The sequence below is a fragment of the Astyanax mexicanus genome, chromosome 13 (assembly GCF_023375975.1).
Source record: "Astyanax mexicanus isolate ESR-SI-001 chromosome 13, AstMex3_surface, whole genome shotgun sequence".
In the NCBI taxonomy this organism is placed as follows: Eukaryota; Metazoa; Chordata; class Actinopteri; order Characiformes; family Acestrorhamphidae; genus Astyanax; species Astyanax mexicanus.
The window spans coordinates 32608964-32635994 of NC_064420.1; the positions used below are offsets into that span (position 1 = coordinate 32608964).

At 38.6% G+C, this 27031-nt stretch overlaps 1 protein-coding gene across 1 annotated transcript; it reads left to right on the top strand.

Moving 5' to 3' along the window:
• The first annotated feature begins 1580 nt into the window (after nucleotides 1-1580).
• srms (src-related kinase lacking C-terminal regulatory tyrosine and N-terminal myristylation sites) lies at nucleotides 1581-26432 on the top strand. Its single transcript, XM_007250000.4, has 8 exons — nucleotides 1581-2765; nucleotides 8587-8708; nucleotides 11871-12037; nucleotides 12761-12908; nucleotides 19720-19878; nucleotides 23162-23343; nucleotides 23497-23653; nucleotides 24518-26432. The coding sequence occupies exons 1-8, from the start codon at nucleotides 2422-2424 to the stop codon at nucleotides 24715-24717; spliced, it is 1479 nt and encodes a 492-aa protein (XP_007250062.2). The 5' UTR covers nucleotides 1581-2421; the 3' UTR covers nucleotides 24718-26432.
• Nucleotides 26433-27031: the final 599 nt, after the last annotated feature.

Sequence of the window (27031 nt, forward strand, 5' to 3'; positions counted from 1 at the left end):
TTTAAATACATGTCAGACAGTGACAATTTATAGATTCTACAGAATATATATATATTGCAGGTGGTGATTGCTGAAAACAATATATATATATATATATATATATATATATATATATATATATATATATATATATATATATATATATATATATATATATATATATATATATATATGATAGCCATTATTGATGGCCAAATACATTCTGGATTATACCAGCAACCTCACCAGAAGAATGTAAGTATATCTGTTAGTAAAACAAGTAACTGCAAATGGTTAATACAGCAATATAGTGTGCACACACAAATAGATAAATAAAGAACTGGCTAAAACATTTTCAAAATGGGTATGTCCATGTTCAGAGTGCAGACCAATAGAAATGTTCTAAAAGAGCAGTCCATGCAAGACGGCTTGCCAACACCTGAGTCAAACAGTTTTATAAGCAGGAATAAAAGATATATTTTGTTAATTTTGCTAAATAATAATATAATCAATTTTTGATAGGTTTTATGGAAGTGGCATTAAGCAACTTAATGCAAAGTATTGTTTAATCAGTAGTGATCATCTAATCCTGAATATTGCACATTAGCTGGACCATGAATGACTTAGTTAGTGTTAAAATAATGTCATTGAATCAAGATTCATTTAAAAGGTTTTGAATGGCCGGTGTTCTGAATCTACACTGAATGATTTTAGGGGAAAAGTGCTGCCCATAAATAATAATAATAATAATAATAATACATAATAATTTATTATTATTATTATTATTATTATTTAAATGTTCTGTTCTACACTGGAAGACTACAGTACAGGCTATAAGAGTAGAATATAAAGAAGATATACATTTGTAACATAGGTTTAAGTTTAATAACAAACAAAACCATCAAGTTAAATTAATGTGCACAAATAAATGTGAGCGATCAGCCTTGTTTCAATTCTTTAGCGATGGACAAATGAACGTAGATTCAACATCCTTCTGCTATCTGTGACAAAATTGACCGAGCCTATAAAGCTATAACACAATACAACAACAATGCTTACACTTGAGTTTAGAAGGCAGAGTACCTTTTATTTATGCCTCCTATTTTTAAGCTGTTAAATGTGGAATATGGAGCTACACTAGTGTTAATTTTCTCCATAAAAGCTCTTATTTACTCTGTCACTCAAAAAAAAGTATCTAGTCTGCAGGGTGTAAATCACACTAAACCGATACTACTGCTGTCCCCTTCCACAAATACAGATTAGTACCAGCATTTAAAAAATGTAATCATGATTTTATCCATGATTTAGTCACAGAATATTGTGGTGATTAATAATTAAGGGATTGGCACCAAAAACACAAATCTACAAATAGACTAACACACATACATACGACAGATGCATATCGTACAGAAAATGTCATTATTGACAGCGCCAAACAGTGTTTATATGAGCGTATCTCTGCTAGCTTTAAAACAAAGAATTCCGCACTCAGGACCACTGAGCGAAAAACGAAGCGCAGTGAATAAAACACGTGGTGCACGAAACCCACCCTCCCTCCTCCTCCTTATCCACAACAAGACAGAGCGTCAGTATAATAACTAGCTAGCTGCGCTGTTACTGGTCGGGCTAATACGCTTACACACTGCTTTTCTGCTAAGAAAGAAGGAAGAGGGGAACGCGGTCCTGATGCCTCTCGCTCGCGTAATGAGCGGCGGTGCACGCCGCAGTGGAGGAGCGAGAAAACGCGCTTTCAGCAGCCTGCACTCATCTGCCGAGGAGGATGCTCTTCGAGGGGCGCGAACTTGCATCTTCCATCTCTATCTATCCATCCCTTTCAGTTCTTCTTTGGCGGCATGTTTCCGCATTCCCAGTGCGCTCTAGCTAACGTGAGTGTGGCTCTATCCATCCCTTCCCTACCCTACCTACTTACCTATACACACACCAAACCGGTTTCACCTGATCCTCCGCTGTGACTTCTTAGCTGGCTTGGCTTCCTCTCACAGCCGCGCTATAACTGACTGACTGACTGACAAAAAGGAGGAAAAGAGAGAGAAAGAAAAGAAGGAAACCCTCGAATGGACTGGGATAACGTTAAGCCATTCATAAAGCTCAAGCAGAAGCTGTGGAAAATAAGCGTGAGTGAGAAACTTCCCTCAGAAGAGGGAAAAATATGCTTAAAGTAGCTAACATAGCTAGTTAAACTAACCAACATAGCAAATAATAACCCGTATGTGAACGTTAACCTAAATCTCAATGTAAAATTCAAACGTAAGATAACCTAACTAAGCAGCCGTTGGTCGCTAGCTAACCCTAACGTCTCGCGCCAGCTATAACTATAACTATATAGGCTAGGCTAATTTTTTAAAGAAATATCCCCAACCGTCACTGTGGCTCTACGGCTAACCTGGCTAATTCGGCGGGGCTCCGGCACACAGGCTGGGCATGGAGGGCTGCTGCCGCGGTTGTATGCCATGTCTGAAGCGCCTTTGGGACTGGATATGGCCAGAGCTCCACTACCCGTCGCCCACCATCCCCGAAATCCGCACCGTTTCAGGTGACCTGCGGATCCCCGCGCCCAGAAAGAAGCCTGTTCAGCTGTACGCCGCCCTCTTCGACTTCGAAGCCCGCAGCGAGGAGGAGCTGTCGGTAAGAGAGGGCGACAAGCTGTCCGTCATCGAGAAGAGAGGAGAATACGTGCTGGCCAAGAAGCTGACGGGCACCCTGGAGTCCGGCCTGGTGCCCGCCAACTACGTGGCGCTGGTACAGGACGAGTTCGCCAAGTACAAGTGAGTGATGGACTGGAGAGATGGATCGATAGGTTAGCTAGCTAGGCAGATGTGTGTGTGTGTGTGAGAGAGAGAGAGAGAACACGTGTGTGATGGGTATAAGTGTGTGTATGGATGTTTGTGGGGGTGTGAGGCTGCTCTGCGACCCCTGCTGCTCAAAATGAGTGGTCGGTCGGTAGGTATGTAACTCATAGGTACCACTGGCAGTGTTTTTTTGCCTTTATATAATAACAACAGTGATGCTAGTATGGTTTCAAGACAGTTCTTAAGCTGTACAGATCATTGAAAGAGGCTAACAATAGCATTCAGCCATGTGACAGGTGATATATGAACTGATATGAACCAATCATAGGTTACTGATGCCTAAAATTATTAAAGGAGAAATCCAGTGTGAAATGGACTTATGGTGTAGTGAAACATGATAACGATAAAGACCGTTTGTCAAATAACCCACCTCAGTTCACCCCCAGCATTCTGAAATACAGCGCTTTTAGCCCATGTTCCCAACTGGCTTACAATGCCAGTGATAGGGGCATAGAGTTGCCCATGCAAAGGAATTACTATTTTTACACCATTAACAAATTCAAAGTAGCTCCACACTTCATTGGTAGAATTGCTAGATTTGGTAGAAAATGAGCCCTGACATTTAAAACTAGGCACTCCAGTAGTGGAGGAGCAAGCAGGGAAATAACACAGGTTCCTGGCTTCTCTAGAGGCTCACACACAGGACACACTCTGTGCTAGGTAGAAGATGTGTTTAATGAGGCAAAGTCACCCACGCAGCTCACCATTACTGTCTGGAATAACTAGGATAGGCACATCAGACCGGAGGCCATGTTACAGCTAGCTCACTGCCCCGCACTGAGCACTACAACTCCAGCGTGCATGCACAGTAGTACAATACATGTAAAACCACCATTACAAACACCTTCTTGATAGTAAGTCATGATAAGTCAATAAGATGTAGTAATGTATGAATAATAGCTGTCGCTCAAAATATTTGTATAGTATTCATGCATTTCCAAGTTCATGTCGACTAATCATGACTGAGGTGGGCTGTTCAACAAAAGTTTATACTCGTTATGCTGCACTACACCCCAAGTCCATTGACCCCGGAGTTCTCCTTTAACAAGTTTCAATACAAGAAAGAAATAATACTAAAGTGGACAGTGTAAGTAAGATATCAGTCTTCAAGAAGGTGTATTTTCTAATCTTCTGACCTTCATCACCATGATATTAGCTGTGTTTCATAATACTGGTTCTGTAGCAGTCAGCTTTCACTGTTTGCTTTGTTATCTTAAAGCGGAACAATGCATTTTCAAGGAGGCCGCCACCTGCAGAAGTGGTCAGGTAAATGCCAGGCCACGAGGCCTTGTGTGCACCTGTCACAGTTTCACTGAAACAACAATGCCTCATTACTCAGAGCAAGTATGTGCCTCACCCATATATATTATAGGATCATGGCTTCTCAGGTTAGCTTGTTTGTTATGAAACCTGTACAGTGCAGGCACAACACACTGTCTACAGAGTTTACACACTGCCACAAGGCCACCAGTCAGCTGTCAATGAAATCCATGTAAAGTAGTTCAGTATGATTTGTATCTAATCTTTTCACCATAGGCAAAAAAGAGTGTTAAGAGTATTATCAGAGAATTATGAACACTCCCTTGTTTCTACAAGCATTGTCTGTAGTCCACCACCTGTTTCACTGCATAATCTGTTATCCATCTTTTCCCACAGGACCACCACAGAGCAGGTATTATTTGTGTGGTGTGTCATTCTGACATTGGTTGCAGTGTGTTAATAGTGCTTATATACGCGGATCACTTCTCTCTGAGAGTTTTCTTGGTCTTCCACGTCAAAAATTAACCTCCACAGTTCCCCTGAATTGCCATACCACATATTTCACACTGTAGAAACTGCAACGTGAAGATACCTTCCCTTTTTCCTAACAGCATTCCCAGCTTGTGGGCATAGATTACTTTTATTTACTGATCTTAATAAACAGCTGCTTACAGTGGTTTGAAGACTGCTGGTGCAATGGGTTCTATTAGAATTAGAGTTCCAAATACATTTGTGATTTGCCTCTCTTATTTGCCACTCATGGTCTGAACCCTTGTCAAAAAATCTGAGCTATTGTAATGCTTAGGGTTTTCAAAATTTTGCATTGGCCAAACCGGTGAATCTTATTTTTAAAACATGAAAATCAGAATAAATGTGTAATAGGAATTGCTGATAATATAGTGTTTTAGATTTAATAAATTACATAGTCCTGTGTAGGGTTGCAACGGTATGAGATTTTCACGGTATGATAACCGTCTCGGAAAATACCGCGGTATCACGGTTATCACGGTATCACAGTTTGTTACATATATTATTAAACTGACCCTTAAAGAAATTACAACAAAGTTTTTTTGTTCAATTAACTATTTATTGTAGAAACTACACCATCAGGTGAAGGAAACCATGTTTTTCCACTACTCTTAAGGGCATTAAGAGTGTATATACAACCCCTGGCAAAAAGTATGGAATCACCAGTCTTGGATGAGCACTCCTTCAGACATTTCATTCTGTAAAACAAACTCTGATCAAAAACATGATACAATAATAAGGTCATTCCAAAGTGCAACTTGTTGGCTTTCAGGAACACTCAAAGAAATGAAGAAAAAACATTGTGGAAGTCAGTGAATGTTACTTTTATTGACCAACCACAGGGAAAAAAATATGGAATCACTCAATTCTGAGGAAAAAAGTATGGAATCACTCAAATTGAAGGTAGAAAATAAGGACACACCCAGTCAATTTCCTTTCCCTAAATGGACACCTGCCTCAGATTAGATCTGCTCGTTAGTCTGCAGTTAAAAACACCTGCAGTCATGACACCTTGGAGGGCTGCTGGACGAATTAGAGTGGCAAGAACCATGGCTCCAACAAGAGAAATGTCTCTTGAAACAAAAGAGAGGATTGTGAAACTTCTTGAAGAAGGTAACTCTTCACGCATGGTTGCTAAAGATGTGGGCTGTTCACAGTCAGCTGTATCCAAGATATGGACCAAATACAAACAGCATGGAATGGTTGTTAAAGCCAAGCGTACTGGTAGACCGAGAAAGACATCAAAGCGTCAAGACAAGCAACTTAAGGCCATTTGTCTTGAAAACCGAAAAAGTACAACTAAACAGATGAAGCATAAATGGGAAGAAGCTGGAGCCAATGTATGTGACCGAACCGTAAGAAATCGCCTAAAGGAAATGGGATTTCAATACAGGAAAGCTAAAAGAAAACCATCATTGACACCTAAACATAAAAGAACAAGACTGCAGTGGGCTAAGGAGAGGCAATCATGGACTGTGGATGACTGGATGAAAGTTATCTTCAGTGATGAGTCAAGAATCTGCATTGGACAAGGTGATGATGCTGGAACTTTTGTTTGGTGCCGTTCCAGTGAGATTTATGAAGAGGCCTGCCTGAAGAAAACAACAAAATTTCCACAGTCCTTGATGATATGGGGCTGCATGTCAGGCAAAGGCACTGGGGAGATGACTGTGGTTAATTCTTCTATCAATGCACAAGTTTACATTGACATTTTGGACAGTTTTCTCATCCCTTCAATTGAACAGATGTTTGGAGATAATGAAATAATTTTCCAAGATGACAATGCATCGTGCCATAGGGCAAAAACAGTGAAGGCATTCCTTGGAGAAAGACACATTCAGTCGATGTCATGGCCTGCAAATAGTCCAGATCTCAACCCAATTGAAAACCTGTGGTGGAAATTGAAAAAAATGGTCCACAAGAAGGCTCCGACCTGCAAAGCTGATCTGGCAACTGCTATCAAAGAGAGTTGGCACCAAATTGATGCAGAATACTGTTTGTCACTCATCAAGTCCATGCCTCAGAGACTGAAAGCCGTTATAAAAGCCAAAGGTGGTGCAACTAAATACTAGTGATGTATTTTGAATCATCTTTTGTTTATCTGTTTTTCATGATTCCATACTTTTTTCCTCAGAATTGAGTGATTCCATATTTTTTTCCCTGTGGTTGGTCAATAAAAGTAACATTCACTGACTTCCACAATGTTTTTTCTTCATTTCTTTGAGTGTTCCTGAAAGCCAACAAGTTGCACTTTGGAATGACCTTATTATTGTATCATGTTTTTGATCAGAGTTTGTTTTACAGAATGAAATGTCTGAAGGAGTGCTCATCCAAGACTGGTGATTCCATACTTTTTGCCAGGGGTTGTATATATAAAAAAAAGTTGGTATATAACCAGATACTGCAGAAAGAGGGGATTTATTTCTGACATGATCCTCACAATAGAGATTTCTATTTTAAGGCTTTCACACCTTAAAACCTTCAACATATGAAAAACAGGCACGTCAGAATTTGAAAATTAACGCATGTAAATGAATGGCGTCTTTCACGGCCAGGACCTTTACACGGACACGTGAATCCATCGTAGCACGCACTTCACGCCTGTACCTGCGTGCCCAAATTTCGGATAACTCAGCGCTTTTGCGGGCGCTTACCGCATGGGTTGTGCACGACTACAAAGAAGTTTTATTTAGGTTATTTAGGTAAAATTATAAACTGAACACATACTTTGCGCTGCACAGCGGGGTGGTGTTCTCGGAGATGGGAGAACAGGTTTGATGTATTTCCTCCTTTAGCTGTGACTACGGCCACATTGATTACAAGCTTGTTGATTACAAGATTACAAGTCTGTTTTCAGGCTGTTTGAATGAGCGAAATATGATCAGAATTATGTTAATTAACACCAACATAGAAGCATAGAACTATTATTTAATAAAAATGATTTTTAAGAACAGCTAAACACAGTGCGGAGAAGTTCACGTGCGAGAGAGAGAGACACAGAGAGAGAGAGATTTGCGTGTTCTGAGCTACTCACAGGTAAAGGTTCTCTTTTATCTCCTCGTGCTCATTTTAGTCCAATTCATAATTCTGCAGTTTCTCAGTGTTTTCTGTCGTATTTTGCGGCTAGCGCGAGCGCTTACAACTAACACCGCGGACCGCGAGGTGCAGCCGCGCTGCCGCTGTTATGCCGAATCCGACTCCCTGCTCAATCCGACTCCCGCTTCGCGGACAGAATCGGCACAACACCTCCCGCTGTAGAACTGCGGTAGTGAAAACAGCGCTTATAAATAAGTTAGTTAAGTTTCACTTTCAGTTTTCGTTATTTGGTTCGTTTTCATTAACAATAATAATTGGTTACTTAGCATTAACATTGTGATTATCACACCAGAGCTTTATTTAAAAATAAAATATATAATTAAAAAACAGATGCCTACATCTCAGACTATTTTCTGGAGCCCAACCCGACCCGGCCCGAGGAATGTGGTGGGAAATCTCGGCCCGAACGGACCCGATTTCGGGTCGGTCCTCGGGTCAGGTCTGGTTCGGGCAGAGAATCTAAGCTCTAGTCTGATGCACTTTCTGCCATTCTCAACGCTGTGTGCTGAGTAGCTGAAGCGGAGCAGAGTTGCGCATGCGCGGGTGACTTTCTCCGCTGGCTTGAGTTTTACCGGTAATAAGCAAACACACACGGTATGATAACCGTGCATTTTAATACCACGGTATACCGTGAAACCGGTTACCGCTGCAACCCTAGTCCTGTGTTTAGTTTTACCGTTTCTAAATGAAAACAAATGACAGAGTGCCCAAACTTTGTGTAAGACAGTTTATTGCATGTTTACAATGCCCAATAATTTAGCCTACAGCGTATTATGTGTTTATATAGTGCGTATGGTACTGCAAGTACAATAATGAATGTGCTGATAAATGGTTGTGTGTTTGTGTTTGACAGGTGGTACTATGGGAACATAAACAGGCAGAAAGCTGAGAAGCTGCTGTTGGCTACTCAGAATAAACCAGGTTCCTTTCTGGTCCGAATCAGTGAGAGCCACAGTGATGAATACACCATTTCAGGTCAGCAAATGTATTTTCTTCCTTTATCTTCTCCCTGTCTGTGAACCTTCTAACAACATGTATCTAGGTTATGTTCATTTGCTTTACTGCTTATGTTCAGACTAAGAGTACTACCAACATCTGATGCCTAGCGCAGATTGCTGCGCTAACAAACAGACACATTCTTCACTTAAGACCAAATAATATATTCAGTGCCAGATCCACAGCACAGGAGACAGCACAAGCTAGTAAAAGAGAGAGAGAAGAGAGAAAGAAACTGTCTAAACATCAACAGCACAGCAAACCATACTTAGTGTCAGTAAGAAGCTGCAGAACTCCAGAGAGACTTGTGGCTCGTTGCTTAATCCACAATGCCACCTAGACCAGCACCGGTTTAATGATGCCTGTGGATCCCAAGCTCATCTCCCCAGGGCCCACTAAATACTTGCAGTCAAATAATTCGTAAATCTAACACTACATATCGACATGCAGTAAACAAAATCCCGAGTGAAAAAAAAAGTATCCTAAGCAAAACTTCTGCTGCCCTCTCCCAGTCCCTATATTAACTTCCTGTATTTCCCTGAAAGTCTTACCCAGTTGGCTGATATGGTCCTGATGTCTTTTGATGATGATGGGAAAAATCAACATACATCCATAGAGTAAAACATTATTTAAAATGTTTATATAAAAAATATTTTTTATATATAAGCATAATTTCTTACTTTCTTTCAAGCATGCTTGTTTGGAAAACTACTGTTGCATTGTTCTGCTTGAAACTAGTAACTACACAATTACACATAATGCTGCCAATTTCCTTCTTCTTAATAGGTATTGGAATCAGCAAGTACAAAAATACATGTGCTCATACTCTGTTGGAAAAAATGGTATTGATGCATCCCTAAATTTAATTAAATGATTTTGGCACAGTTTAATATAATTTGGGAGTTACATAGACATGTCACTGATGTGGAATGTTGGAGCATTTTCTATTTAATTGTAAAGAAAGGCAGTTGTTCTTTATGTTTTGATTTCATGATGAATGGGCTTATAGAAATTATGCAGTTGCTTCCACAGAATTGAAGAAGGTTTTTCTAGCCAACAGGCTTTTATTGGCTTTTTATGGTCATCATCTCAGTAAACAGTGGAGCAAAATGGTACAACATACAACAGTATGATATAGACAACGACATAGTGACTTCTCAAATAGTACTGTCCTTCATCCAATTAAACAGAACTAATTACACTAATTATAGTTCTTTAAGCAGTAATGACATCAATATGCTTGAAATGCTCTGTGCGGAAACAAAGATTGTACAACACTAGAATAAATACGATAAATATAGCTAATAGGCAGTTAACAGACAGAACAGTGCAGTGCCAACAGTACTTTCAGTGTGTGTGTTAAAATACAAAAATAATATATCAAATTGTAATTTTATATAGAATTATTTATGCATTTCATTATTTAAATAATACATCATTATGTTATAAGAGCAGTGCAGCTGAATCAGCTCCTTCAGATGTTACCCACACTCCTCCCCCTCTCCCTCCTCTTTTTCTGCTCTGCTGAACAATAGCTCACTCCATGCCTCTGCAATTGTCTCAGGATTTCCCATATTACACACTCCCCCCATCCACCATCTGTGTGTGTGTGCAATTCCTCACTCCTTATTGGTCGACTTTTGCCTGTTACTCACTGAGTCAGCAGTTCTCCTTCCCCTTTGGAGGGCAGTAGAGTATGCTCTATAATTGTCTTCACCACCCACAGTAAAATCGCTAGACTCACATTACAGATACTATCACAAATCAGAACTGATTTATTGACCAAGTAAGATAGCACATTACTTACAAAAAATGTCCTGGCTATAACTCACACTGTCACATTACTTTATTATTACCTAATTAATATGTCACATATATACTCATACTTTTATAGAAACACATTTATAATGCTGCTCTTAATAAAGTATGAAATTGTTTGTGGCATGGATTTAGAAGTTGTTAGAAACATCTGTAAAAATTGGGTCAGTGATAACATGATTGCATTACACAATTCCTGCAGATTTTACACTCCTGTTTCATCACATTGCTCAAATGTCCCTACTGGAGTCAAAGGCCAACTACTGAACACTGAACTTACTGTTGTGTTTATGAAACCGGTTTAAGATGACTTTTGTTTTGTGACACAGTGGAGACGATAAAGTGTGGTCTTGTGAATTATGGCCGTGAAGGGATGCACAGTCAGCAGTAAAACTCAAACTGATTGATATTAACAGATCAAAACATTCCTCAAATCATTGTGCCAACTTCACCAGCCTGGACTGTTGACTTTAGGCAGGTTGGGTCCATGAATTAATGCTGTGGATGCCAAATCCTGACCCTACCATCTGTGTGCCTTAGAAGAAACAGTCCGGTGAGCCCGTGTCCACTGCGGCCTTAGCTTTTAGGTTTTGTTCCACAGAGGAGGAAGCCAACATGGTGTTTTAGCCTCAAGGTTTAACCTTTGTGTTTATTCTGAGATGCAACCACAGGTGTATGTATATATATCAGAAGATCAGCAGCTCTAGAAAAACTCAAATCAGCCCACCTGGACAAACAATCAAGCTACACTGAAAATCAATGAGATTACTTTTTCTCCCATTTTAATGGGAAACAATATCTGAATCTGCCAGTAAATATTTATGTATTGAACTTCTGATACATAAATTACTAATTTAGTCATGAATAATTCAAAGGATATGCTTATTTTAATTAAGAAAGCAATGTCTACCCTTATTGAACCTTTACAAAACGTATTATTTAAGAATGTAATACTGTTTTTAAGTTCTATATAATTTTTTTAAGTAATAACTATTTATTTTGTATTACAAGCATGTATTGTCCTTGCAGTCTTGTCTTGTAGAAAGACAAACTGTGTGTTTATCATTTTTGCCACCAGACTTTTTTTTACACCACAGACAGACACATACAGCCGCTAACAACGAACCGAAGGACGAACCTTTATAATAAATAAAAGTTGTGATACCTGTGTAACTCACTTTCATCATGAAATAACATTAAAATACAATATTCAGTATTAATTAACATTTTGATTGGTTGGGTAGTGTATATATCTCAATCTTATTATTTTAGGAATGTATTATCTGAATGGATTTTGTTTTTTTTTGTTGTTTTTTTTCACAGCCAGAAGCGACAAAAATGTCTTCCATTTCCGTATTCACCGCTCTACAATTGGTGCCTACTTTGTATCCGATAAGGTATCTTTTGCCACTCTGGATGAGCTTATCAGATACTACCAGAACAACCCCAGGAGCCTGGGGTGCCCGCTGGATCAGCCTTGTGTGCAGCAGGTATGATACTTATTAGTGTGTAATAATGTAAGAAAACTAATCATGCATGATATTTAATATATATTTGATTTGTTTAGATTAACTTAAACACATGCTTCAGGGATTTTACAAGAAATTATAAATGGTCTTTATTGACAAGCCAGGAAACCGATATTCATTTTAGCTATACTAGGCATGTAGGAGCAGTTTGTAGTTCTATAATTATAGATTGTAGTCCCTTGTATTTTTCTACATAATTTATCCTTTCACATTGTTCTTCAATGGTCAAGACCCCACAGGACCACCACATAGCAGGTATTATTTGGGTGGTGGGTCATTCTCAGCACTTCAGTGTCACTGCTGAACTGAAAATAGCTGTAAATATCCTCTGATCACTGATGAAGGATGACCAACACAAACTGTGGAGTAGCATAAGCCACTGTCTCTGGCTTTACGTCTATAAGGTGGAGCCACCACCCAAAAAATACCTGTGGGGTCTAGACCAATGATGAACAGGGTGAAAAGAGGATAAGAAAATATTCAGACTACAGGCTGTAATTATAAAAATACAAAGTGCTTCCATATGGTAAACATAGCTAGTAAAATGCACAGTAAGTGTATAAAACATACATGGCACTCTCCTCCAATTGGTGGTATAGGAGAGGTGCATTACAAAGGACTATGTGAAAGTGGGGAGCGCCAAATATAATGATTCATAATGACATTATGGACGGGCTTGTGCAGAGGGAGCTGTTTGACATGGAACCATGGGAGAGGCCGAGAGAAGAATTCCAGCTGAGCAGAAAGCTTGGGGAGGGGCACTTTGGTGAAGTCTGGGAAGCTTTATGGACTACCAAAAACCAGAGAGTGGCCATTAAAATGCTCAAACAAGGTAAGTTGCAGAGCACAAAACATAATACAGAATACAATACAATACAATACAATTTCCTTCTCTTGTAACGTTCCCACAAAATTACTGTACAACTGACAGCACAGAGTGGAGAGAAGCTTCCGGGGGTTTGCTGCATGATGGACAGCGTAGTTTGTAGAAGTTCATAGAAACGCGTGAAAACCCAGTTTAAATAGAACTAACAAAACATGAGCCATCTTAAGTAAATGCAGTCAGCCTATTAATCACTCCATGTTTGTTGAAGACTAAAATACTTTTCATGAATACACTTTATAATCTGGTGTAGAGATAATCAGTGTTTTTGGAGCTGATGCAAGATTGCCAAATATCTGTCGATCACCAATAGGATCATGGACAGAGCTGGGTTCTACATTAACTTTTCCAGACAAACCACAGGGCTTCTATACATTGACTCCCTGCATGAAATGTACCTTTTTTTCTGTAATTATTTTGAACGTAATTTCTTTAGCTGTGTCTGCTGCTGCTGTACTTATGGTCATGCTTTTGGTCTCATTCTATCCATTTTTTTTCATTAGTTCATTTTAAAATGTCTAGTTGTGGTCTCTAGTATAAATGAATGCCATGTTTGCTGTTTGTGACAAAAAGTGCTCAGTTGTTTCTATTTAGGCCTGCTTTAGATCATGGAATTACTGGTCTCTGAAGAAAGACAGGATTTCGGCTCTTGCTCGTGAATATTCATAAAGGCAAACATAACCCCCCCAGTCAATTTAACAGCGCTAAAACTCAAAGGACGAAATGCACGAATCCCCATGCCTCCCCACGGCCACACAGGTCTCAGAACCTGTAAACAGAGCTTTAAGTTCCTTGTGCTGCATCCTGAGTTTAGCGCCGCCTGTGGGCAGTCCCGAGCCGAGGTGGAAAAAAGGCCATGAACTCACTGGTTGACGTAGACTTCTGAAAATTTTAGAATCGACTAATTTTTCTGAGGATGTTCTGTTACTAGCTACTGCAGACAAGGGAGGCTGAGGAAAAGTTTCATACGCAGCATGCATATAAAACTCAGAGACCTATAGTATTTCACAAAGAACAAGTATTTAAGTAGGCTCATCACCTTTTGTTTGTTATGTCTGCTGTGTTGTGCTAATACACATTATATATGTGCTAAATTACATACTCTCAAGAGGGTTATCCTGTTAGTGGTGTTAAAAGTCTTCTCCACAGCACGTGTATTCTACAAATAGAATAGACATTTACATCAGATATGGGGGATGCTTGATATTTGTCTCAAGTCGAATTTCCATCTTGAGTCTGGTTAAATCAGACTTTTGTTTTTTTATCTTTGCTGCAATTTGTTTGGGCAGGTGTGAATACAGTCTTCACACTTGGCTACAGAGCAAAACATTTGTATTAAGACCCAAGAGAGGATGTGGTCTCAGTCCAGTCGCAAACAAACTCTAGAGCAATTAATGTGTGGTTAGAATGTGTGATAATCTGGCCTATATCTGGCTTCAACCATCAGCTATACTTCACAAGTTTGAGCTATAAAGCTCTGCAGGTGTAGTTTAACCTGGTATATAACCCAGATAATTACCACAGCATGAATGAATGTGATTTCTGCTATTGCTCCATGTTAATATCTTGGACATAAGCAGTAGTCCACAATTACTCAACGTATTATTTTTTTTCCCAAACACAACAGATTATATATTTACTCACTAAATCAGCATGTTCCACATTTAAAGCGATAGAGAAATACAAGAACAGGAGCCATGTCTACAAGAAGAGATGACAGACAAAACATTTTTTTTTGTAATCAACTAATCAAAAAATTAATCGCCAGATTATACAAACAAAATAGTCATTAGTTGTTGCTGCAGTTTCTGACACAGTGTGCTGTCATTGGCTAACAATATAAGCAAACGTCCAACATCACAAATGTCTTGATTGACTGGCTTAATCACATTTTTGCTAATTTTCTGTTTAACAGAAGAGATAACTGTGCTTTAGCTCAGTATGGCCTAAAGGGAAAGAATGCTAGAGAAGGAACTGAGAGAAGGATTCAACATAACTGACAACACTTTCCAGCTTCTCACACTAACTCTCTTTCTCTCACACACAAATAAATGTACACACTCAGTCACACCTGTGTAGCCACAGCGGAAAGCACAGAGACTCTGTTACCACAGAGAGGAAGCGTTGTGTAGAAAACTGGCAGCCAACCACAGAATGCCATCATCCTTCCTCATTCTTCACTGTCCATTTTCGCTCTGAGGACACAAGCTTGTACACATAAATCAACTGCAGTAGAACAGCAGCGTGTTTGAATGAAGAGTGTGTTGACAGAATGTACATGACAGGCACATTGTCTGACTCTGCTTGGAAAAAGCAGTTCTGCTGTGGTCATTAGTTTTTGTCCTGTAATTGGAGTAATATTATGAGTGGACTTCAGCCACTATGCTTATGGAAACTGTCTCTCTTCCTCTATTTGTTTATATATATATATATGTTTTTATCTCTTTAAAAGTTTGCTTGTCTCCTAAGGGTGAAGTGCAGACTCTAGCTACCTTTTGCCTCCAACCTGTGCTCAATGCTCAATGTCGTCAAGTCAGACGAGAAAGACCAGCACTTCTGATACCTAAAACGGGTGCAGCTTAGGAGTGCAGTCTGTATGTAATGGGACAGTGGTCTTCGATTTCTGATGTTAAAGGGCATTTTCACATAATTTAGAAACTATTTTAGTTAAGTTAAATCAGACTCTGGTTTTGTTTTTGTCCTTTTGTCCAGCAGTTGTGAATGCAGTGTGTGGGATTCACCAAATTATCATAACATGGTTTGTTAAAAACACATGACATTTTTATGCAAGATACCTACCTCAGCAGTGCTATTCTAAATCATGGCTTTACTTCAGCAGTGCTTTTCTAGTCACACATTTAGCCTAGCTATCTAAATACCTCAGCAGTGCCATTCTAATCATGAATGTAGTTTAGCAGTGTAATTAACATTTTATAAATTCATACATTTAGCTCAGTGCCATTCAATCCAAATATGCATATGCCATGTTATTCAAGTAACACATTTAACAAGCTAGCTACATCAGCAGTGACTACAATGGAACGCAAGGTTACTGACAAAAATAATCATATGTACCTCAAGTCACGTGTTACTTGTACCTAACCTAGCTAACTTTGACTTTACACAAAGACAGGCTGCTAGTCTTCTGGTAAACAAACAGATGCTAAGGCTAAGCTAACTAGCTAACATTAACGTCCTAGCCCTGTACAGCTTTAAAAAAAAACAGCCAGTTTTTGAAGAGGTATGAAATGAGCAGACCAAATAATTTGGTTAATGTTGTATACAGCACTACTGCATCATGGACGTAGAAGCGATTGGACGAATGGACTAGGACTAATAATACCTCTTTCTTTTTACTAATACAAATATTGGCATATATTAAATAAATATTTCTATGATTAATCGGTTATTTTTCAACAACCAAGCACATTCATGCCTTGCATCCAGTAATTCTGAAAAGATTATTGTCTGGACCCACTGCAACTCTGACCAGGAAGAAGTGGATAAGAAGATGAATGAATGAATAATTGAAGCACTTCACTTAGGACAAGCATCTAAATGTAGACTATCATTCTTAAACTACTTATACACTCAGCTGCTCCACAGAAAACACACCATTATATGACTATCTGATTGAGCATTGTCCAAACAAATCAGCCTGCCATTAAATTTTAAAACCTCCAAGCATTTTTTTTTTAATCTCATTTTAGTGAGTGATTGTAGATTCTTTGCATTTAGTGATCGTCTCAAGACATCACAAAGAACTGAGTATTGTCAATCTAAGCTGTTGGTCAGCAGTGTCTTTTCTTATTTTTTATGGCTTGTTTCAGGAGCTAATGCAAATTATATGAATTGTCAGGTCAAGTGATCAGTTTGGCCATTTATGAATATATTTTTGCTTAACAGGCAATGTGTGTAGCCACTACTGCTAGCACTCTTCCACACGAGATATGGATATATTAGGCTGCATGTGAACTAGCAACTAATGTTCCCCCAAAGCTTTTTGATGCAATCAGTGAATGCCAAATCTTAGAGGACCTAAAACATGTGATGCTAATGTTAGTCTTGACACATAAAAACACATAATACTTAAATCAATGCTGTCAGTAAGTAACCACACACACTTTGTACTGTAAATGTCAGTTCAGCTCTTTCAAAACATCTGTTATGTGCCCAGTCGCAAAAAATAGCAACCTACCACTACTCTGAAATAATTTCAGCCTGTGGTCCTCACACCAGTTAACAGCAAGCATTCTGCAGACCTGCTATCGCACATACTGTTACTCATCACCTTAACAGCATGAGCGCAAAATTAGATTCACAGACGTGCACCGGCTATGGAGCCTTATTGCTGTGAATGTGCCAGTCAAGCCTGTTTACCAGAACTTGCTGGAAAAGTATATTTTATCAAAGCACTAGCTGAAGACAGTACAGTTTATTTTCAGGGTTTGTCAGTTTGTCTTCTTTAACCACACAGAAACCTGTACACTGTACACTAGAACTGTCTGTTTGTATGTTCAGTGCAATTGGTTGATCACCAATTTCAAATAAACCTTTCCAGGCAAACTTGGTACTAGTGATTAGCCGATCCACATTGTTTCAGTACATATTCGATGCTCATACACAACTGCCAATACTGACACACATTACTATTGCATATTTTGTTTACTTCTTTTACATTTTATATACAGTATTGTGCAAATGTTTTAGGCACCTGTGGGAATTCCAGTAAAGAAAAAGCTTCTTATCTGGGCAGTAAGTGTTTATTAGTTCAGTAAAACATTATTAAAACAGCATTACAATAAATACAAACAGCAGTGTTTTTACAGCCCTGTTTTCCTTAAAACATCACCTAATCTCTCTGTCTGAGTTTAATAGAGTTATTTCTAGTTCTCATCATATCAACACCTGGTTTGGTAAATTGGTAAATGTGGTAAATCAGGTGAGGCGCTGACAGAACTGAACATATACACATGCTGGCTGAGGAGCATCCAGGAGAAATCTGGAACTATACTTTATTCTTTAGCTTGGCTCACAGGATATAACATACTTAGTTAAAAATGAAAATTCCTTGTTACTTTTTACTGTATGTTTATTTGCATCTGTTCAAATCATATATGGTGCTTTTCAGGTAAAAACACTCGTATTGCTGAGATAAATGGATTAGTGTAATTTGCTTTGGTGCCTAAAACTTTTGCACAGTACTGTATATTATCTCTATATTATTGATATTGTGCTTAAAGTTGCATCATGATTCTAAAATAGACCATACAGCACGTCTTTTTCGAAGAGCAAAAAATATATACACAAATACACTATGTTTAGATGCAATCCAAAGCAATGTATTTATAGGTTGATGTATCTGGATGTGATCCAACAGACAGAGTAATCTTGGTATTTTCCACTAAACAGTGTCTGTTGATCGAGTATTATGAAAATAAGGACATTTTCTGTAAAGTCTTTGATTGCTAAAGTTTAGCACATTCCAGACTAAAATATCTCTTTAAAAAAAGGACATTTTACACAAACATATCATGTTTGCTCACACAGTGTCTGAAGCTTCTCTGGGTACATGGCAAGACGTGCACTGGGATTTGCATCAGACGGGTTTATAGTTTAGCACAAGCTGTCAGTCGGATCATATACCAGATACAGGATCAAAATGGTCTAAATCGGATCTTGAGTTGGCAATGTATCATCATGCAGGGCCTGTGTATTGTTCCTGCCTTGTCTCTCAAGATGAGATGTACTTTACCTTTTGGAATTACCAAAACTCTGAACCGTAAGCTGTGAGGACCTGTGAACTGTCATGCAGAACCTTACTGTGAAGCTCCATAATGATTTTTTTAGCAGTTAGATGATTGAACCATAGCAGTACAGCAGCAACTGTGTGAGAGAGTGAGAGAGCACAATCAATGTGGTCTGCACCACTTGCTGTCTTGTGTGGTTAGTGGTGTTTTAGCTCTGCTATGTGCATATTCTCATAGTACTTGGCTGAGAGGTTTATCCAGTTAGTGGCGTTAAAAGTTTTTATTCTCTTACTCCACAAGGTTCATTAGTTTTACATATTCCATAAGTAATTTCCAGGTTTCTCACAAGTGACCGAGTGGAGTCAGCACAGAGAGCTGAATACAACGCTGGCCTTAATGAGTTCCTGCAGTAATGCTTGAGTTCACATATTTTGCCTGATGCGATACACAGCCAATCGATTTTTCCAACTCAATTTTGTACAAGTCATTGGTGTTTAACATGCATTATATTAATAAAACATAATATGTATTCTACAGCACCATTTATGCTGTACATAATCCAGCATGTTTTGATAACAACGGCCAAAGTGGTCTATCTTGATTAAGCAGCTTAAGGAAACCTGAGACACTCCAGTTAATGATGTGTATGTGGGTGTTTTTATTTTTTATTCATTTAGTTTATTTTATTTTTTCATTTCATGGTAGAAATTCTTACTTTGCTTGTGTTTTACAGCCTATTCTTCTTTCAACCACCAACATTTAAATACACTAATCAGCCATCTCATTAACACCATAACCTTGTTTCATTTGCATTCATTGTCCATTTTATCATCAGTTTAACTTACCATATTGGAGCACATGGTTGATCTATAATTACAGACTATAATCCACCTCTATAGAACTACAAAAAGCTATTATATGAGCTGATACAATACACCACCTTAAAGAAACTGTAGTTTTTTTGCTCCTGTGCAAAAGCTCACCATTCTCTCTCTTTATGTCTGATGTAGAGGATACTAAACTGGATGAGTTTGTGAAGGAGGTCCATGCTCTGAAGAATCTTCACCATCCGAAGCTCATTCAGCTGCTAGCACTGTGCACAAGAGGAGAACCTGTCTTCATCATCACAGAACTCATGACCAAAGGCAGCCTCAAGTCCTACCTTGCCAGTGAGTGCCCTCAGATTACTCTTCCTTTCAAATGAGCATGTTCTAAAATTAGATCTCTTCTTCTTTTAAATGCAAATATCTTGCTATTTCTGGAACAGAGCTAATTAAATTCTGCACATTCAGTGACAAAGCGAGCCTGAAGTCTTTTGTTCCAGATTTAGACACAAGTCAGGCGTGTTCTTTCTGCACACTAAGGCTTGTACAATACATGCAATGTATGAACTGTGTACATTAAATAAATGCAGCATTTGCTTGAAAGGGAGGGTCATGCAAACCAGCAATGAATAAGGCGGCAGTGTTAACATAAGTCACATAAGCCAAAGGTATAGGATTTAAAGATGTGCTGTTATAATAACAGACACTATGGGGCAGTTTCCCCAGACAGTCTATTCTTCCACTACACAGCAATTTAAATGGAGAATTACCATTAAAAGAAAACTATAGTCTATGACAAGGCTTAATCACTGTCTGGGAAATCAGCCCTATATATCTACGCTTGTAGACATCCCTCAGTAAGAAATCCACTCGTTTTCAGACATGAAATTCTAGTTAAATCCAATAGACCTTAAACAGCTTGGATTGTGCATCTCTCTGGGACCTTAATTTCCAAATGAAATCCAAATTGCACTGGTTAGTAAAGGGTTTGGGATAGCCATGTCATCAGCTGGTGTTGGTCCACTGTGTTATATCAAATCCAATGTCAGCTCAGTGTCTACCAGGAAATCTGTGAGCACTTCATGCTTCCTTCTGCTGACCAGCTTTATAGAGATGCAGATTTTATTTTCCAGCAGGACCTGGCATCCACCCATACTCCCAAAAAATACCAAGTGGTCTTACATAACATTCTAATTTTCTAAGATACAGACTTTTTGGGTTTTTTAATTAGCTGTAAGCTATAATTAATGACAGCATTTTAATACTGTAAAAATATATAGTTAAATATATAGTTAAAAACAGAGGACATAGTAAATCAGTATTTTTACAGTATCATGCTGTTAAATGAATGTAGAGTTCTTGTGCATGTTAAAATAATTAGACTGAAAAAGCTCTGTGGTGAATAGCCATAGTTATACGTGGCTATTGAAATACTTGACCCACTTTTTCAGGCTTACAGACCAGATTCAGACTGTCAGCTTGGTAAGTCCCACCCTTTAAAAGGTGTGGTGTAGGCTTGGTGTACACATTTGGAACAAATAAGATTTGTACCTGAATGAACACATGTCAAACAGCTGCTTATCAGTCTACAAGTGAGGTTCCTTCCTGGAAGAGTAATTGTAGGAGGGTATTAGATAACTGTGTGTAGTTTAATGTATGCAAATGAAAGGACAAGTAAAATGCCTGCCTCTGTGATTAATGTAACGTTTAGTGCTCCTTCGGTGCTCTGTTACTGTTGACACAAATATTCCTCCCGGAAATGCCACCCTCTTATGATTCACTATAAGGAAATAGTCACTTTAAAACAGAAAACAGAAAGATGATGTCCCACTTGTACAATCACCAGGAAAGCACCTAGGCTTTAAATTATGTGGGTTACAGTTTAAAACTGTATACTGCACGAGACATGAACTGAAGAACACTAGAAAAGAAGACATGAGTGTCTACTTGCAAAAAAGCAATTTAACATAGCAAAGTAGCTGGATGTGCCTTTGAGAGCAAAGACCACAAACAATTATTCTATACAATAAAATCTCATACCTTAAATATCTGAGATATTCTGTGCATGTATCACATTCACAATTTGATTTTACTGAAATCCTTTCCTTATGCATGTAAAGAGCAGCTTCAGCTCTATGTAATCTGTTTAATTGGAGCCGGTAGCTATACTGCAGTGACATGAGCACATATTGTAAAACATGCGTAGGTTTACCTAGCCTCTAATCTGTACTACAGGAGCAGAGTAATGAGCTGCTTCGGCTGTGTTTGCATTGCCCAGTGGTGAGGTGAGCAATTTAGTTTTATTGGCTGCTTCCTCTGGGTTTAGAGTTGGGGCCATTTGTCATCAACCAGTGCCCTTGAGCTCTGTGGTTCAAGTGTATGTTCAATCTGGTTCATCCTATTCTTCATTTACCAGGTTCTATAAATCTTTAAAGAAGATTCCTCTTTTAGAACAGTCTGCTTCTGGAAAATGATAGATACTGTTTCTGTTATAAAATTGATGCACTATAAATAGTGTATTTCTTGCTACACTAGCTAGTGTTAAATCTGATGTTTCCATTTGTTATTGTTACAGCTGATTCGGGTGTCTGTGTGCTGTCTCATTAGTATTTATCATGGAAGCAGCTGTAATATCTTACAAATTGGTGCTACTTGCTAGTTCTGACATAATGGGAGAAATGACTACTATTACTATATATGCACCAAAAATGTAGCAACTGATATATTGCAAATATTTGCAACCAATTTTTTTATTCAGAAAATGTATTTTTTTAAACAGTGACAGCAGGCCATTCCTCCCCCTGTCCCCTCCCCAATGCCTCAGTGCTACTGTGTTAGGTACATTTTAATTGAATGGCACTGTTGAGCTAGCTAGCTCAATGTGTTACTTATTACTGCTAAGATCAATTAATGTCTGGAAAGGCACTGCTAAAATACATTTATGGTTAGAATAACACTACTGAGGTAAATTTATTGTGTTTTGTTGGTATGCCTGCTGGGATATTAAACAAAAACACACACAAACAGATTGAAACTGTCTCTGCCGCGATCATCAATATTTGCTGCAAATTCTATATTCCACAAAGTAGTGTATATTCTCTACCTCAGTAACTGCTGTGATCATGAATGACCTATATGTTATAGTTTGTTACATATATCTGCACCTTATCCTCATCGTGCACATTTAGTACATTTACACTGTATTGTGCACAGTTTGTTGCATGTTTACATTTTACTCAGATGGAATGACCATAAAAGCCTCTTGACTTGACTTGATATTTTTAAATTGTAGTTTTGTAATTTGTCTAGCTTTCAGGCTATGTCACTTATTTAACTGTAAGCAAAATGTTTCATACAAGTTTCAATTTTGGCCTGGAAATTTTATTTTGGTTTATCCCCAATCCCTAATGATTACCTCTGGTAAGAATCTATCTAGTTTGGTTCTGTTATATACTGAAAATATACAAAGTCTTGTCTTTTATGACAGTGCTATACTCATCTATGCTGCACTTGAAATATGTTTAAGGACAATGACCTTGGAGTCAGTAGTCACAATCCTGTAACTATAAATTCCATCCTTATGACCCTGAATTTTCTTTCTTTTTCTCTACCCCTTACCGTGCTATAGCTCCTGAAGGACAGGTTTTGACCTCTGCTCATCTCATCTACATGGCCTGTCAAGTGGCAGAGGGCATGGCCTACCTGGAGGACCGGCACATCGTGCATCGAGACCTGGCTGCCAGAAACATCCTGGTGGGAAGTGAGCTGGAGTGTAAAGTGGCTGATTTTGGCCTGGCTCGTATTATAAAGGTAAAGGTTATGACTTTCCTAGACCACAATTTCATCACAGAGTGAACCATATTATAGACTATAATTCTGTAAATATGTAAACATTTCTCTCTCAATGTGTCTGTGTGTGTGTGTGTGTGTGTGTGTGTGTGTGTGTGTGTTGTGCACTTGTAGGACAGTGTGTACACAGCCAGTAGGAATACCAAGATCCCTGTGCGTTGGACAGCTCCAGAGGCAGCTCTGCACCAGCGATTCTCAGTTAAATCTGATGTCTGGTCATTCGGAGTGCTGCTCTACGAGATGATGTCACGAGGGAAGATGCCCTATGAAGGTACGAGACAGGTCCAGAGCAAACTTTCGTCATATATACATGCCATGTGATCTGTTTAGCAAACAGCAATCATATCCAGATCTAGACTTTACTCTTGGGCTATAAAGTATTGGGACTCCTACTGTGTCCTACATTGTTTTTGATATCCAAAGTATGAAAAAAGGGTTGGTACTGGTCAATCTCATCAGATTAATTTATTTTTTATTATTACCTTTTTTGCTTAATGTTTTTCCACTATGATGTACTTGCTGAAATAATCTAGTGCAGTGTCTGTGGCATAGCTGTAGCATCTAAACTAACTTTTTTTTTTTTTTTTACAATTAGGTAATAATACACAAGTTGCTTTAAGAGACCCTTACACCAAGCGTAGCTACACTAATAACGTAGGAAGGCAAAGCGTTGTTTTGCTGTACCACTAGACCCACTGGACCCATGCTCCTTAATTTTGCTTATTTTATTTTCATAGTAACGCCTTATATGTGCTTTTCGTGTCTTCTTAGTTCATGTATGAACTAATAAACCAGTGGAAAACCGCCAGAGTAAGTCAGAGTGTCTCATCTGCTCCAGTGTGCTTGGTGTTTCACCTGCCCAAAGGCTCCCTACCCGGACTGGAGCATTACAACTGGCGCCCAAACAGGAACTTAGTAGACACCAAAAGCACATATAAGGCATCTCTGCGTTATCAGCGTTAGGGAACAGTGTACACATACCTAAATAATGGCCATCACACTGTACATGGTGGAGTAATACATGGAGAGCTTCGGTTACAGTGCATCACTTATAATTCGCCTCTCAGCCTGCATCACATTGCAGGGTCGGAACTAACCGTGGTATAATTGAAGATATGTTTTTCTTCTTCCACAGGTAAGAACAATAAGGAGGTTTTGGAGATTTTAGCATCGGGCTACAGGTTGCCAAGTCCGAGTCGCTGCCCTCCCAACATCTACCGCATGATGATGGAGTGCTGGGCTGCGGATGGCTCCAAACGGCCCTCTTTCCACGCCCTGCACAGCCAGCTAGACAACATCTACTCCAGGATCTACTACAAGACTATTGAGGTGTAGAACCAGAGCCATTAGAGTCATGCACATCAACAAGCTATAGCTCTAAAGTAACTCAGAAGAGGATGAACAGGTGCAAAAGACTTCACTCAAGATTGCACTCTTCCTGAATCTATGTCTGATGTCAAATTGATGGACGCTTCTTGCCAAAACGGTTTTATTTTTTCCTCTCGTATTTGCTAATGATGTTTTTATTGATTGTATTGTATTACATCACGTGCAATAATGACTCTTCCTGTGGAGGAGAAAAGTGAGAAAAGAAAAAGAAGGGCAGAGAGCGGATTGAATTTACAGTGCCAGATATACTGTTATCTATACCCTGAGCAACAACAGCATCATGCTAAGTCAGTGAGGGCTCTGTATGGGTTATGTACAGAATCCATCAAAAGTTTGGACACACCTGCTTCAACTGTTTTTTTTTTTTTGTACCATTTTCCACGTTTCAAATAAGATTTTAAAATGATAAAAGGCTAGTAATTTATATATCACATTTCATACAGTGAAATGAAAGTGCTTTATATGACTAAATAACAGAATCAGCTTTATTATAATCAGTCTTTAACAATATATTTCATTCCTAAATAAAAATGATACAGAAAATGGATTTTTTAAAAGATGTGCACTTGAAAAATGTCTTATCACAGTTTTTCCTTTTATATTTTGGAAATAAATGCATACATATGCTTCATACAATAGCTCTTTAGAAAACAGAATAAACAGTACAAATCCCAGTGCTTCTACAGCATCCATGGCCAGAAATATAAGAGAATATACTCTTCTATTTCTATTTTTCCTTAATTTCATGCAATGCTAACTAATCATGGGTGTCTGTTAACTCGGGTATACTGAACTAGGCAAAGACAGATGTGAAGGAGTCATGTACAGACACAGAAGCATCTGCCAGAGTATTTGCCCGATTCACACAAGATATGCAGAAGTCGAGAACTGAATACTTGCTTATCTGCTGTAGTAATATTTGAAGATGGGTGTAAGTGTCAAACCGGTTTTGCCAGTCAAGCTTTCGTCTGCTCTTCTTTGATTACGCCCTCGGTCTGATTCCAGCTAACAGTTGTTTCGGTCTAGTTTTGCCCTGCAGCAGTATCGGATATCCAATCAGCATTTGCTTATGTTGGAGATATTCTTCGAATCAGGTGTGTCCAAACTTTCAATATGTGTGTTGCATTCCCTAACAGTATTTAGCCGGTGTTGCCGTCTGCCGTTCATGTGGACCTGCAGACACTCAGACGTTCAGGGTCAGTTTCTAGAATAGGTAGGTCTAATCCACTTTCAGGTGAGTGTTTTGTTTACCAGTGATTCACCTGCCAACTGTGGATGTTCTCACCTTGAACAAAAGTCAAGCAAATGCAAAGACTGTTACACTGAATGGAGCATCTGTGGACATTTATTAGAATTTTTTGTTGATGCTCTGCTACTAAAAACTAAAAAAAAAAAAAAAAAGAAACCTAAAAAAAAAACTTGCTTGCATCAGTTTTAGATATGCACTCCAAGCACTTGATACTGTGTTACAAAATTGAAAAGAAGGAGCCATAAGAGTTACAAACAAACTCTCTTGCACTTCATCTGGATGCCTCATACTCCGATTCATGGAAATCATTTCTGTGATCGACGTCTTCCTATTCATGGGGTGGTGAGGTTGGGGGCAGGGGGTATTACCGTGAACTTTGAAGAGATTTTAAAATAAAATATTTTTGAATACATGTTTGTATTATTTATGGAATTATTGTACTGCAGGTATTACAGGTTTTATACATCATAGGTATGACCTATAAAAGTAAGCCACAACAGGCCTGGTACCTGTACTGGCTCTGTCCATCCCTATACATTTCAATGACAACACAGTTTGGGCATCTCTAAAAAATCCATTTCTCTTTCTGTGAAGAGTTAAATGAGTAGAAGATGAATTAATCTCCAAAAGACACAATTTTTAACTTTTTTTAACACAGTTTTAACTTTGGAACAGCTCGGTCTGTTTGTATTGGTTTGCATGTGTTCACCAACTACTAATTCTTTATAATGTGTAATATGTGTAATAAAAGTTAAGTACCATAATGGGTTAAATAGCTTGTTAGAGATTTTACTTGCAGCTGTCTAGCATTTTTAAAAAATGAAATATTTGATGCCACAAAGCAGAAGAGGACTACAATAAGAGAGTAAAAAGCTTTCAGGTTGCTATAAAAACAAATGTCAACAGAAAGAGTGAGGGTCAAGCTGAGGACAGGAAGTCCAAAAAAATAAAGAAGAGAACTGCAGTTGAAACTGATACAACGACAAATCCAAACCTCTGTTTGACTATAAA

Excerpts from the sequence above, each read along its gene's own strand:
- srms (XM_007250000.4), top strand. The coding sequence starts at position 2,422 with ATGGAGGGCTGCTGCCGCGGTTGTATGCCATGTCTGAAGCGCCTTTGG. Across the intron at positions 2,766-8,586 it reads GACGAGTTCGCCAAGTACAA|GTGGTACTATGGGAACATAA; the intron begins GTGAGTGATGGA and ends TGTGTTTGACAG. Across the intron at positions 23,344-23,496 it reads GCCTGGCTCGTATTATAAAG|GACAGTGTGTACACAGCCAG; the intron begins GTAAAGGTTATG and ends GTGCACTTGTAG.